Below are 15,881 nucleotides of genomic sequence, written 5' to 3'. Positions count from 1 at the left end.
GCCCATCAAACAACAACCGTCTGATGAGCAGTTTAATCTCTGTTTTGCAGGTCAAAGGCTGTCAAAGGAGATTCATGACCCGTCAGAAAGGACGGATCCATCATGTATCAATAAAAGAGCGGTTCATTATAGATATTACTATCATCATTTTATTTTTGACGGTAACGATGTATTTTAATGTTTAGACTTTTTTTGAGGTTTTAAAAATTGCTATTTCTTTAACCTACTACATCTTGCGGTAGTGTTAATATAATCACCTTTTATCAAAAAAATATTGAAATTCTAAATGAACAACTAATTAGAGATAAATATATTTTGCTGAATGTACACAACTGAAAAAACAGAGAGTATTAGAGCATCTCTAATGCAATGCTAAAATGGAGTGCTAATGCTATAATTTAGCATTAAATCTTAAAATGCAACTCCAATGCAGTGCTATAGTTTGTGCTAAATTTAGCATATGCTATATCACGTGCTAAATTTAGCACAGACTATAGCATATGCTAAACTACAACAACCAATAGCATTTTTTTATTAATTACAATTTTATCACGTTTAACTTTTTTGCATTTATTATTTTAATATCTTTTTACCTTTTTACTTTCTTCATTTTAAATTTTGTGCTTCAATTTAATTTTACGGCCTCGATTTGATTATTTAATAGTAGACCATATATTAATATAATATAAAAATTTATATAATTTATTTTTATATAGTTCATCGATTATCTTAAAAAAATTTATTATTATATCAAAAAAAAATTACATTAATTTTTGTTTAAAAAATTATCAAATAATTAGAAATTAGTAAAATTCAGAGATAATTATCTTAATAAATAATTATAACATTTATCTTCAACTTTGTGCATTGGAGAAAAAATTAAAATCTTATGCTATTTATAGCATTTTATCACTTTTTCATGCTAAATTTAGCATAAAAAATAACATTTCATTGGAAATGCTCTTAGTTTAAAAAAAATCAATTAATACTGTCAGAAAATCAGAAGTTAACAAGTTGAATTTGTTTTGGAATAAAAATAATGGGTAGCGATTTATGCACTCCATTATTTTTGAAATTGCATTTATTATCCTTATGCATCATTAGCATCATTTGTATAAATCCACCTGACAAATTCTAAAACACACCGATCCGACTTATGTAATATATCATTTAATATCTCTTATTTAATTTAATTAGTACATTATATTTTTTTTCTTTAATTTCAAATTATAATTTAATATTAAAAAATCGATGGAGTATTATTATTAGTATTATTTAATTTAGCTATTACATTTAGTATAAAGATTAGCATTAATTAGTAACTAATGAATTTGAAATTTTGATGGGAATAATGCTATATAATCTAACATTTTTAATCCATTTTTTTTACCACCTGACATGTCTATTAAAGAGTGAATTGATTAAATTCTATTTTTTGAATTATATATTTTTAGGTGGAATTAGATGAATTAAACCTTAATTATCACGTAAGGTGGGTTAAAAAGGTTGAATTAAAAAATGGATTATAAAATATTTTTCTTTTGATGGAGTTTATAATATTTCACTAAACATCAATGGATTCAGTAATTAGTTATATTTAAGAGGTTAAATAAAATACTCTCTCCGTCCATAATTGATAGGCTGATTTGAATAACACACATATTAAAAAAATTAGTTAGTTTAGTTAAAATTTCACTAACTAACTAACTATAATACCCTTAATCAATAGTAATTTACATCAAATACTTTTTTATTGTACTTCACGCATTCAATTATCGAAATATGCAGAGCACTATGAAGTGTAGAAATTTGAATCAACGCAACATTCTTGGTTTTTCTTAAAAGCATTTCTGACCAGTAAAGACACTACACTTGGAAAATTAATTCAAGGGAAGAGGGTCATTTATGCCCCTATGGTTCATCTCCAGAATCAATTAAGCCCTCAACGTTCGGAAAGGTTCAAATATGCCCCTAACGTCTTAAAATTTTGACAACCATGCCCCTAATTTTGTCGTATAAATGAAATGTTAGGGGCGTGGTTGTCAAAATCGGGGGCCTGATTATTCATTTTCTAAGACGTTAGGGGCATATTTGAACCTTTTTGTACGTTGAGGGCTTACTTGATCCTAAAGTCAAACCTTAAGGGCATAAATGACCCTTTTCCCTTAATTCAATGATGCTAGAATTAGAATTTATGGTAAATATAATCTCAGCACAGAATGTGTATTGAAACCATCAACTACTATTAATGCATTTATCAAAACTACAACCAAATTTAGGGTGGAGATTTTCGCACTCCACCCAATTATAAATGCACTCCAATATTTCTTACTTTAATTCTTAATGACTTCATTACCCCTGCTCATTATTATTGTTTTCAAATCTCTGTTTATATAGTTCTTTGGACCAATAACTATATCCCATTTTCATACTTATTTTCACTGCAATTACAAAAATATGAAATTTTTGATACTATAATTATGGAGCTTACATTTTTTATGATTAATTTACATTTTTCATAATTTGTTTAATTGTATTTAATTTTAAATTTGTGTTAGTTTTTATGTATTTTAAATTGTTTGTTGGCTTACATATAATTTTAAATGTTTGGAGTTGTTTACAATATCATATAAAATTTGTCCAAATTTATGCATGCAAAGAGAAATTTTTTAATTAAAAAATCAAAAAAAATATGTGTTTTATGAAAATTAATAAAATATACCATACAATTTTATGCATATAATCTAATGAAATTAGCCTTCTTATAAAAATACTATCTTTTAGTTGTCAATTTATTTTAAGTAAAATCATTGTTCATACTAAAAGAGTTAATATAATTAAAATATGAAAATGATTAAAAGATTAATAAAATTGTTTGAGGCTAAAAGTTAATCATTAAATAAAATTATGTAAAATCAAAGAGTTAAACAAATATTACAGATTATAATTGAAAAAATAATTATAGAATATTATAAATAAAAGATAGTAGTTTTATATAAAGGATAATAACGTCATTAGCTACTAGAAATAATAAAATTGGAGTGCAATTATTAATAGGTGTAGTGCAAAAATCCCCACCCCAAATTTAATATAGTTGACTATTCCAAATATAACTAAGGATATTTTAGACAATTCTCTGATTAACTAACTTTTAAATAAAGAAATCAGCCTATAATTTGGGACAACTAAAAATGGAAATCAGCTTATCAATTGTGGACGGAGAGAGTAATAGATAGAAGCTTGTTAAGGAATTAGAGTGCTATAATAAACTGGTGGCTTGCAAATATCGGTTCTCAAAAAGATACAATGGTAGTTGAAGATAAGAAATGGGAGCAGAGCAACGTGATCGTCCTCGATCATTTCAATACCAATAAATAGGAGCAGTACAATAATAGCATGCAATAAATGTGAATAAATTAGTACTTCTCAGGGTCATAATTTTAAAAAAATAAAAATAAATAATACTCTCTCAGTTCTGTTTATTAAGGACATATTCCATTTTTATTTGTCGAGTGTTTATCCCATGCATTGGTTGTGCCATGTCATATTTACAACAAGTCAATGAGCATTTGCGATAGGGAATCTTTTAATTACCATTTTTTTTATTATCTTTTTTCCACATGACTGACGCATCATTGGCTTGTTGCAGAATGACATGGCGCAACAGTTGCGTGCAGTAATTTTTCTTATTTGTCCCATCTAAAAATGTTATATCGTGTTTTCTATGCCAATTTATATTAAATTTTCACTTTTATCCCTTTAATTATTTCAATATATATTAATTGCAACTCAATTTACAATACATTTATGCTATTATTAGGAGAAAATATACTACTCCCTCCGTCCCATTTAGAAAATTCCATTGTCCATTTTTTTGTGTCCCACTTAAGAAGTTCTATTGTATCTTTTTAACTTAAATTTCTTTGTTTACCCCTTGTAATTAAACACATTTGCAAAGTAATCAATGACATGTACAATTTTAAAGCACAATTAATAAGGGTAAAATAAGAAAAAATATACATTCCCTCCGTACCACTTAAGAAGGGACATAGCCCTTATGCATATAGATTAAGAAAATAATAATTATTCTTAACTTTTTTTATTTTACCCTTATTAATTATTGTTTTATAATTTGAGTATTAGCTTTAATTATAGAAAGAGAAAATGAGAGTATAAGAGAGAATTTCTTATAAAATGACACAAAAATCATGAATTGGCCTTTTTAAATGGGACAAAAAAAAATTGAGATATGTCTCTTCTTAAACGGGACGGAGGGAATATGTCCTTTTGTCTTCTTAGTATGTGTGAAAAACAACAATGGGACTTTCGAAATGGGATGGAGGGAGAAATTAATAGGGGTAGACATGACAAAATAAAATATTGTCTTATTTTATTTAAAAAAACAAAAAAAAAAACAAACAATACAATTTTTTATTTTAATTTTGTTATTGATTTAATTTTTAGTCAAAAAACTTAATTGAAAATATTAAATTTAATCCTTAAATTTACTTTTAACATAAACATACATAAAATTTAGTGGCTTAATAATTTTAAAAATTAATTGCAAATTAAATCATGAACTTTACCCTAATTTGCAATTACAACGCAAATTTTAAAACTTGACAATGACATGTGGCGGTATATTACAATGTCATCATGCAATGACACGTGGTAGTACATGACAATGTCCACGTCAGTGTTTTTTAGATCGGTGTACCAATTTGTCAAAAAATCAAAATCGGTTATTGACATTATTAAGTTTTAAAGTTCGTGTTGTAATTATAAATTAAGATAAAGTTCGTGATTTAATTTGCTTTTAACCCTAAGTTTAAATCCTAAATTGAACTTTAATATTTTTAGTTAAGTCCTTTGACTTAATTGATTAACACTAAAATTAAACAAAAACATTAAAATATTAACGGAAATAAAAATAAAAGACTATATTATTTAGTATCAAATAAATAAGATAAAAATATAAATTATAAAAAACACGAGGGATCCAAGAGTAATTTGTTTAATTAATTTTTATACGTGCGTCATTTTCAATTGTAGATTTAGATTTGTTTTTACATAAAATGAATGAAAACATGAAATAATAAATTATTATAGTTTTATAAAGATGGATAAACAATAATTCAAAATTCCATAAAATTTATTGTAATTATCAAATCTATATTAACAATTTAAAAATTTAAATTTTGTAAAAATAGACAAATGCTTAAAATAAACTCTAGGTACGATTTATAGAAAATGAAGTGTGTATATATATATATATATATATATATATATATATATATATATATGCCCTTAAGGTTTGGCTCTAGGATCAAACAAGCCCTCAACGTTTAAAAAGGTTCAAATATGCCCCCAACGTCTTAAAAATTGAACAACCAGGCCCCTGTTTTGAGTTATAAATGAGACGTTGGGGGCCTGGTTGTCAAAATTTGAGGGCCTGGTTGTCCATTTCAAAACTTTGGGGGCATATTTGAAACTTTCTAAACGTTGAGGGCTTAATTGTCCTAAAGTCAAACCTCAGATGCACAAATGACCCTTTTCCCATGTATATATAATACTCCATTTAAATCAAATCTTTATAATTTTATCATTTTGTCCCGAGTTCATCATCTGGCCGTAATTATATTCAATTTTTTAAATTGCTTTAAATTTATCCATGTGACATGCCAAGTTGATCTTGCTGTAAAATAACAATTTTATCCAATTATGCGACACTCCAGTCAGTGACCTAATGATGCTAAAAAATTAATATTTTTTGTCTTTTGTTAATTTATCTAAAACTTTTGAAATTTACAAATCTATTCCAATTTAATAATTTTGTTACAATCCTATTCACCTTTTTAAATCAATTTAGTTGTATCAATATTTCACTTAAGTGCACTGTTTATTTTTTATATATCTTTTCTGATCCTTTTCTTCTCCTTTACTTCAACCACTGAAAATGTGTTGACGTTATTGCTTATTTTTTTAAGGCTTAATTACTTAAAAATCACTCACTTTGTAACTTTTTTTCATTTATACCATGATCTAGGAAAATTTTCAATTGTACCATATTTTTGATTTTTATGTTTCATCTCTACCCTAATGAGTTGAATTGACCTATTTTCTTTTAAAAAAGAGTTTAAATTAGTCTATTTTTAACCTATATTCTGATAAAACGTTAGTGTTAATCATTTATATATCTTGTTTTTAATATTTTCATCTTAAAATTAATTAAATAATCAAAAAATTTACTCTTGGGGTACAAACGAAACATAAAAATCGAAAATAGGGTACAATTGAAAATTTTCCTAGGTCGTGGTATAAATGAAAAAAAGTTACAAAGTGAGTGGTTTTTAAGTAATTAGGCCATTTTTTAAGTTAGGAGTTAAGATTTGACATTTTAAAAAAGAAAATTTTGCTAATTGCGTAGTTAATATTCAACTGAAAATTGAGACAATTAAATTGATTGGAAAAAAATTGAATAAGATTGTAACTTATCAAATTGGATTAAATTTACAAAATTTCTAAAAAATTTGCTTTTTGACACCATTAAACTACAAAATTGAATAAAACCATCATTTTACATTAAATTCCAATGTTGCATGTCAAGTGGGTAAAATCAAATCGATTTTGAAAAATTGGACAAAAGTACAGTAAAAAGATGAAATCGTGATAATATTATAAAATTTTAAATGTTTGATTTAAAGTGCAATGACACAAAAATGTGTGGATTTTTGACATTATTAGGCCTAAATAATAAAAATATAGATATATGTTTATAATTATTAAAAATTATAAAATTAAATATATCAAATTGTTATTTATAAAAAATAATTACTTTTATGTAAATACATTTTTATATATTTATGATAATTATAAAATAAATTATTTGAATATAATATATTTAAATTCTTAACAAATAATATCGTGGATGTGGAAATTAAAATTTTATAAAAAAAAATTGTTATTTATAGATTATGGGTAACATGAATAATACATATTTTTTAAATAATTATTTAGTCTTTTTATATAATTACTTTGTAAGTCTTTTTCATACTAGTTTCCTAACTAGTATCCCATCGGGAAACATATATTAATGAATATTGATTTTAAAATGTTTTATATCTTTTTTATTTTAAAATAATTGTACATTTTGTTATTTTCACACAATTTTAAAAAATATACTAATTAATATTTTAAATTTCATATTTTTTTTATTTTTCTTACTATGCTCCTATTAAATACAATAACTAATTCACTTTTTTGAGCTAACAACAATTACTAGTGGATATTAAATAAGTTTAGTATTAAATTTTTAAAAAAATTATAATAAAATACTCCATTTGATTCATAATATTTATCACATTTGAAAAAATAATTTAGTCCATAATACTTGTCACATTAGATTTTTAAGAAAGCATTAGAGTCTAATTAAAAATGGTTAATGTCATAAAAATTCACTAATTTTACATATTTTTTCATTTTAATCACGTAATTTAAATTTTCTCATTTTTATGCACGAACTACAACTTTTTTTCAAATTCATGCACGGTGCTGAGATGTCATGGCTCTACTGGTGTAATTCGCTGAGGTTGAGGTTATTTTACACCAACGAATGAGTGCCACCTCAGCACCGTGCATGAATTTAAAAAAAGCGGTAATTCGTGCATGAAAATGAGAAAATTTAAACTGTGTGATTTATGAAAAAGCGTGTAGAGTTCATGATTTTTTTTGACATTAACCCAATTAAAAGTTGTGTTCTTTATTTTATTAAAGGTACTCTTTAAAATAAGGGTTAATGTCAAAAAAATCACGAACTTTACACGTTTTCTCATTTTAATCACGCAGTTTTAATTTTCTCATTTTCATGCACGACACTGAAGTGTCACTCATTCATTGATGTAAAATGAACTCCACCTCAGCGAATTACACCAATGAAGTCGTGATACCTCAACACCGTGCATGAATTTGAGAAAAAATGATAGTTCGTGCATGAAAATGAGAAAATTTAAACTGCGTGATTAAAATGAGAAAACGTGTAAAGTTGGTGAATTTTTATGACATTAACCCTTAAAATAAAGAGCACCTTGACAGATGCTCTAATAAGATTAGAAGGACTAGTCAAATACTCCCTCCGTTTTTTTTATTTGTCCATTTAGCAACTTATATTTGTCTCTAATTAGTTGTCCATTTAAAATTTCAATGTGACTTTAGCTATTATCTTTTAAATTTAGTCCTTCTTAATAAATGATTTTATGAGTCAATTTACAATGCATTTATTATCTAATAGTGTTATGTTTGTATTTACTTTTATAATTTAAAATAAATATCCGCTATTTTAATATGTACATTTTTATCTAAATGAATAATTAAATAAAAACGGAAAGATTATAAAACTATTGCTAATTAACATAGACAATTTGATAAAAATATTTATAAATTAAAATATGTTTATTAATATTTTAATTTATATAAATGGTAAATGTGATAAATATTATAAATAGGAGAGGAGGAGTATGTACAAGATATGTGATGCAAAATAAAAATAGACCATTATTTTGAATAGATGAAATATTATTTTTAGAAAGTTTTCGGGGAAAAGGTGCAAAAATGACCCTAATGTATAGCCCGTATCTCATGTTGGCACCTCATGTATTTCGGATCTCAAAAAGGACCCTAACGTCTTGAAAAAGTGTCAAAAATGACCCTTCCGTTAACATTTCCGTTTAAGGCCGTACACATTTATGTTTAACGTCGTCCATGTTTTGTGTTTTTTTAATACTTTTTCGCAACGTTATGGTCATATTTGAGATCCGAAATACATGAAGTGCCAATAAGATACATGAGGTATACATGAGGGTCATTTTTGCACCTTTTTCCAAATTTTCATAACGGAAACGTATTTGAAGTGGAGAAAATGCAGCCAACTTAAACATTTTATGTGTATCATAGCCACCACCAAACTGTCACAGCTATTCGTTGTTATTGGGTAATATATTTTTTAATTTCTGAATTTGTATTTATATATATATTTATTTAAATTTTATTTTTTTATTTAATTTATTTAATATTTTTATTTTTAATTTTTGATGTTTAACTTTTTAAATAAAGAGTGAGGTACAAAAAATGTTGATGTGGTAGAAAATATTAATTGAACTGGCACCTAACTCAACATATCATCAAAATAAAAAAAAAAATAGGTCAAATAGTTTAAACTAATAAATAGAGAGGTCAGATATATTAAGTATTTTATTTTATTTTTTAAAGTATAAAAATAAAAATGAAATTTAATTTTATAAAATTTTGAGTTAATTACATGTAAAATCAAGACCTTTGCATCAAATTTCAGAAATAACATGACTTTTAACACGTGTCAATTATAAACACTATCTTTCATTTTTTTTCTCAATTTTATCATGGGCATACTTTTTCTGTGAAATTTTACTAACTTGGACATCCAAGGGTTTGCCACGTGTCATGCCATGTCAGAAAAAATGCCATTAAAAATTGCCGATGTTATTTTTGAAAAGAAATGAAAGGTGGTGTTTGTGATTGATACGTTTTAAAAATCATGTTATTTTTGAAATTTGGTGCAAAGGTCATAATTTCATGTGTAATTAGCCCTAAAACTTTAAATTTTAAATTTTAAATTTATATTCTATATTTTAATATGTTAATCATTTTCATTTTTAATTTTAACTTTTTTCCTTCTATTTTTTTAAAAAGATAAAAAAAAAACTTTTTTCTTAAAATTTTAATAATATTTTAATTCAAACATTGAAATTCACTAATTAGAGATCTATTTTTTTCATAATAAAAAAATTTATTATACAATAATTTAAAATTCAGGACGTCAAAGAGATTAAAATGAGAAGGATTAAATGTGTGAAAATGTATTAATTTAAAGGTCAAATAAAATATTTTTTGCCGCATTATACGCCAGTTTAAAAAAATATGTTCACGCTTTAGCTAAATGGGGTCTTTTTTTAGTAGAGATCGTATTTTTGAGAGAAACGTTCCGTTCCCGGTTAATGAACTTGTAACCGTTATTGATCATTAATAAAGCGATTCTTGTTTCTGAAAAAAAATATATATGTTCAAGCGCAATTTTTAATTTTTGACCAAACTCTTGTCCCAACTTAATAAGGAGGGGTCCAACGAATATAAAAATGATGATTTTAAAGGCTAATTAGGTAAATTTATAAACTAAAACATAAAGGATTAAATAAATTAATGAATATAAATTCATGGATCAAAAAATATATTAAGCCAATAATAATGTATTTCATTTCTTCTTCTCTATATAAAGGGTGTGTGAACAAAGCTGCTCATCTGCAACAAACGACCTTCCTTATTTTCAAAACTCATGCATCAAATTCCTACTAAGGGCATCCTTCAATCAGATGCTCTCAAAGAGGTATTGCTTGAACTTTCGGCTATTAAATATAGATTTAATCATTTAAAAGTATTCAGTGTTTTTCAATAATTTTATTTATAGTTCAACATTTTAAACATATTAATTTTAAACTTTATTTTGATAAACTAAGTTTCAACTATAGCTAACTAATCATATTTATTATATAAATAGCTAAACCTTTTTATATTTTTATTTATGATCAAATTTAATTTTTTTTCAACCTTATCAAAATTAAATTATAGTTGACGAAATTAAAAAGTATGGTTATAAAGAGAAATAATCTAAAAATTAAGATTGGCGTTTTAAAACAAATAAATAATTATACAACTAAAATGCATTTATTAAAACTAAATCAAAAATTGTGTTTTAAAAAATTGAACCGTAAATAAAAAAAATCAAAAAGGCCGAGAAATTTTAAGTGATTAAGCTTATAATGCATTAAACTTACTTTATAAATTTACATAGTAATTCATTATGTTTTTAGATGAAGAATTTTTTAAAGTAGCTATTTTTATTTTTTTTACATATTGTGTTTGCAGTACATCTATAAAAATGTATATCCTAGAGAGCACGGGGAACTCAAAAATTTACGAGAGGCTACTGTGACCAAGTATGGACACAGGTATTGTACAGAAGAACATTGGAAAAGTAAATTTTTTGAGAGTTAAAACTTTTATATTATTATTCATAAAAAAAAAACTTTTATATTATTGTTTCATTTAAGAAATCTAACTTTGTTATTTTGAGTACCATATTGTAACTGTCCATTTTCTATTACAATTATTTGTTTATCTCTTGTTTTATATTTCAAAAAATGATCAATATTTAAAAAAAAATTCCAAGATATTTTTTATAGAGATAAATAAGTAAAAAAGAAATTATTTAATAATTCTTAAAATATATTTAAAAAACAATTGAACATTTTAAATGGAACGAAGGATCAGTGTTTAAGAAAAATTATTATTTGATAAAGTGGTGTTTATTTGCAAATTCAGAAGTGTAATGGCTGTGCCAGTTGATGAAGGGCTATTTCTGACGATGCTTATGAAAATAATGAATCCGAAGAAGACATTGGAAATTGGTGTTTTTACTGGTTATTCTCTCTTAGCAACCGCACTTAGGTTGGCCAATGATGCTCAGGTTATATACATTATAAATGTATTTTTATCGCTTGTGGGAGGAATTGAATACACGACCTTAACAGTTTCCTGCTGAGCGTTTATATCATTTGAGCTATAACTCATTAGTTTTCATCTTCATTATTAAAATGTGAATCTTTATTACTGAAACATTCATCTTTATTGTTGCAATGTTTGTGTCTTTGATACTCGGGTTATCGCTTAATTTGCTCTTGCAGTAGATTGAGGTTATTATGTATGGTAGCAAACTTTTATCCTTAATATTCAATTGATTTTAAGATTTCAATTCGTATCAAAAGGATACCATAAATTAATTTATATTTTAGAGAATGATATTAGCCAAGATAGGTAATTATATATGCTGATGTGGTATCGGCATTCAAATATATCTTTATTTATCAAACTATCATATGCTACGGCAATGTGCATCACTCTAAATTTATCTAAAAATCCTTGCTTGCAATATAAATTATATCAATGGTCACACTTTCATACAAATTAAAGTTTTGATATCAAATTGAAACTACCATATAAGCTAATAATCCTCAAAAAATACATTTGTTCACTATACATAAAGATTATATATCAACTTTTATGGTTAAATACAGGTAACAGCAATAGATCCAAATCAAGAAGCTTATGAAGTTGGATTACCGTTCATTCAAAACGCAGGCGTAGATCACAAGATCAATTTCATCAAATCAGATGCCAAATCGGTTTTAACCAAAATGTTGGACGACGTAAGTAATTTTCATTCAAAAATTCTTACCTTAACTCGATTAGTTTATACGAATTGCATTTATATGTATATGGACATGTTATAGAATAAAGATGTAGAAGAAATTGATTTTGCATTTGTGGATGCTGAGAAACACAAGTACAAAGAATACCATGAACAATTGTTGAAGCTAGTGAAGGTTGGAGGAATAATCGCATACGATGATACCTTATATTTTGGCTTTGTTGCTCAACCACCAAACCATGCCGAAGAGAATCTCAAAAGAGCAATAAATGGCATATTGGAACTCAATGAATTTCTGGCTAACGATTCTCGCATTGAAATCTCACAAATTTCTATCGGAGGTGGTCTCACCTTATGCAGGCGTCTTAAATGAGATTTAATCAGCTCGCAATTATAACTATAATTATTCGTATTATTATGTATGATCACTACCGAACTTGTTACTGCTAGATGGGGTGTTTGTTTCCTTTTTTTTAATATAATAAGAGCATCTCTAATAAAACCTTTGGAGAATATTCTTAAAACGTTCAATTATTTTATACTAATGATGAATATTCTTATTTGTTTTGTTTAAATACCCATAAAAACTCGTCGCTCTCTAACTATTTCTTCCTTTAAGGTTGCGAACATCAAGATCAATATAATTATTTGAACTTCATCTAACCATTACGTTAAGGGCTGTTGAGTTTGACAAAGGAGATTGATCATGAAAGGAGATGATCATGAAAGAATAAAATAAATCATCAAAGATTTTTTTTTTTTAAAAAAGAACAGAAGAAATATAATGAATAAAGAATGAGAATATAGAAATAAAGAGGTAATTGTTTTAAAATATCTTTCAAAACATATTTACACCTTTTTTTTAGCTTACTTTCAGAAATTTTTCTTTCTATTTTTATTTGAAACATAATCAGAAATACTTGACTATTCCTTCGGTTTCAAATTGATAGACACTATTTCAAAATTTTTTTCCAAAATTATATTTTCTTTAAGTAATTGTCTCATATGCCTGTTAACACGAATTTGTTGTCCTGAAATTAAGAAGCAAGAAAATATGTACAAATGTTAATTTTATTGAATATAATCAAAAAGCGGAATACAATCTCTATTGGGTAATTTCTACACGTGTAGATATTAAATCCTTTGATACTTTCCTTCAAGATTTGTGGATCGAGGGCTTATAAAGTTTGTTCTTAAATCCGTTGTAGAATCTTCTTCGATTTCGTGAAGAAAATTGTTGAATCGTTAACGAGTGATAAACAAGTCGTATGAAGATTTGAATATGAAGACTTGATTTGATATGTAGTCACTTGGTTGAATCTCGATGGGTGATGAACACGACGTATGAAGATTCCATAGACGCGCAGATGGGGATGGGGATGGCTTCCCCGTCCCCACCCCGCCCCATTGCCATCCCTAGTCATACTTGCGGATTGGTGGTAATTACCCAATTTGGGTAATTAACACTAATTAACACCAATCTACAAGTCATACTTGCAGATTGGTGCTAAGACAGGTGATTCACTGCTAAATGGCAAGGAATCATTTGACTGGACTTCATATAATGGGAATTTTCATTCTCATCTCGCACCGAATTTGAGGAAAAAATATATGAGAAGAGAAGAAAAATTATGGTGCTGTAATTGACGGGGTGTTGTTTTCGGAGCGAAAAACAATTTTTTTTAGAGCCTCGTCCACTGTATGTGGACCCTATCCCGCCACCGGTGTATTTTCACGTGGAAGAGGGGGAGACCTCGGAGAGACGCCACTCATACTACAACCCACACAGTACTACGTGACGACTTCCCGGGCTCCACCACCGCCATCACAGTTACGAGTTTGAGTTACTTTATTTTTTTTTTAATTTGTTAGCTCGTATTCTATTAAATAATTTAATAAAACTTCATTTTATGCTCTTTATCTCAATGGCCCCTGACGATATTGTTTCAGATCCCGCCTGCGTCGATGTCATCTTTTGACTCGTTATTTGGAAAGATGACATTTACGACCTCTCGAAATCTACCTTAGGCGTCAGGATCACAGGTTTGAGTTACTTTAATATATTATTTTATTTGTAACCTTGTATTTTAGTCTATATTTTTATAAATTTTATTTTTCTGCTATTTGTCTCAGTAGCCCCAGACTTCATCGTTTCAGGCCCCGCCTGCACCAGTCCCATCATTTTTGGGACATATGGCATATACTCTTATAGGCATGCCACCTTAATACAGCCAGCTCAGACAGAGCCTGATCAGTTATGGCCTCCACCGACGACGCATTCAGATGTTTCCTGGCATACACCGACACTGGCATCTCCAACGGCCGCCGATCAGTATTACATTCCTGACCCGCCTGGTTTTGATCAGGCGTCGACGTCACATGATCCGCCTTCTTCTAGGTCGCCTCAGGCTAAGGATCTGTCACATATGTTTTTCTCGCTTATAGAGTCGTGGTTGACCAGTCCAGACCCGACGGATGATCTGTCGTTCAGCTTGCATCAGTCGCAGCTTTACACGGGTCCGACATTTTCACTCCTCCTGAACTTCTTCTCGTAGGATCTGCATAGTACTACACCAGCTCTAGTTGATGACCAGCCGGATTAGGCAGATTCCAATGATAGTGAGGTTTCCATGATAGTGGCGATGCTTGAGAGTATAACCCATTGACTGATATCTCGCTTCACCGACGGACTCAACAGGGTTACGACTTGAGGACCCGACTGCGGCGACCAAGCCGATTTACAAATTATTTTCATTGTTTTTCATATTATGTTGTTGTATATTTTTTTATTAGCATATGCATTTTTCCACACAAAAAAATAAAAACAAATAATTATTTTAACTTTTTCCAAATGAAAAAGAGATCAATTTAGTACTTGAGGGTGAAATTGAAACTAAAAGGTGCAAATTTGGGTGCAGCTGACAAAATTACAATTTCATGGTGCATTTGAAAATAGGCTAAAAGGTGAGGATTTTTTTGGTGATTAAACCTAAAAGTTTTTATCTCCCCAATCATTAGGATGGACCAATCCGCCGCAAGTATGACTTGCAGATTGGTGCTAATTAGTGTTAATTATCCAGATTGGCTAACTAGCACCAATCCGCACAATCCGCAAGTCATACTTGCAAATTGTGTGGGCCAAAGCACCATTTAGGAATTAATTTCCCAAATGGCGCCTATACAAAATTCTTTTTAAGGAAACTATTTCGTCAAAAACCATTTACAAGGTTAGGGTGCTATTAAATATCAAAAATCAAAAAATAAGGTAAAATTAATTATTTTACAAAATCGGGGTGCTATTGAAAAAGATAATGAAGGTCAATAATTTTTCAGTCTATTAGCCTTTTTTTATTTATTTCTTAAGGATAGAATTTCAAATTTTAAAAAATAAGTTAGTTATTTTTATTTAAAATATAATATTATCTGTTTATAATATAAAAATTAATTAATTAATTTAAAATAAAAATAAATTTATAATACTTATTGTAATATTTATTTTATTATTTATAAAATAGAATAAAAAAATAATGTTAGAAAATCCACTAAATTAATATTATTAATGTTTTTATTAATTTATTTATAAAAG

General features: G+C 27.4%; 1 protein-coding gene across 1 annotated transcript; it reads left to right on the top strand.

Moving 5' to 3' along the window:
- The first annotated feature begins 10,315 nt into the window (after positions 1 to 10,315).
- Positions 10,316 to 12,810, top strand: LOC126680652 (caffeoyl-CoA O-methyltransferase-like). Its single transcript, XM_050375809.2, has 5 exons — positions 10,316 to 10,414; positions 10,954 to 11,036; positions 11,410 to 11,554; positions 12,162 to 12,293; positions 12,378 to 12,810. Exons 1-5 carry the CDS (start codon positions 10,364 to 10,366, stop codon positions 12,666 to 12,668), a joined length of 702 nt encoding a protein of 233 aa, XP_050231766.1. The 5' UTR covers positions 10,316 to 10,363; the 3' UTR covers positions 12,669 to 12,810.
- The last annotated feature ends 3,071 nt before the right edge of the window (positions 12,811 to 15,881 follow it).

Source organism: Mercurialis annua, linkage group LG5, assembly GCF_937616625.2.
Source record: "Mercurialis annua linkage group LG5, ddMerAnnu1.2, whole genome shotgun sequence".
Taxonomy (NCBI): domain Eukaryota; kingdom Viridiplantae; phylum Streptophyta; class Magnoliopsida; order Malpighiales; family Euphorbiaceae; genus Mercurialis; species Mercurialis annua.
Note: the sequence above shows the minus strand (reverse complement) of the source record. Positions and strands in the feature narration are given on the sequence as shown.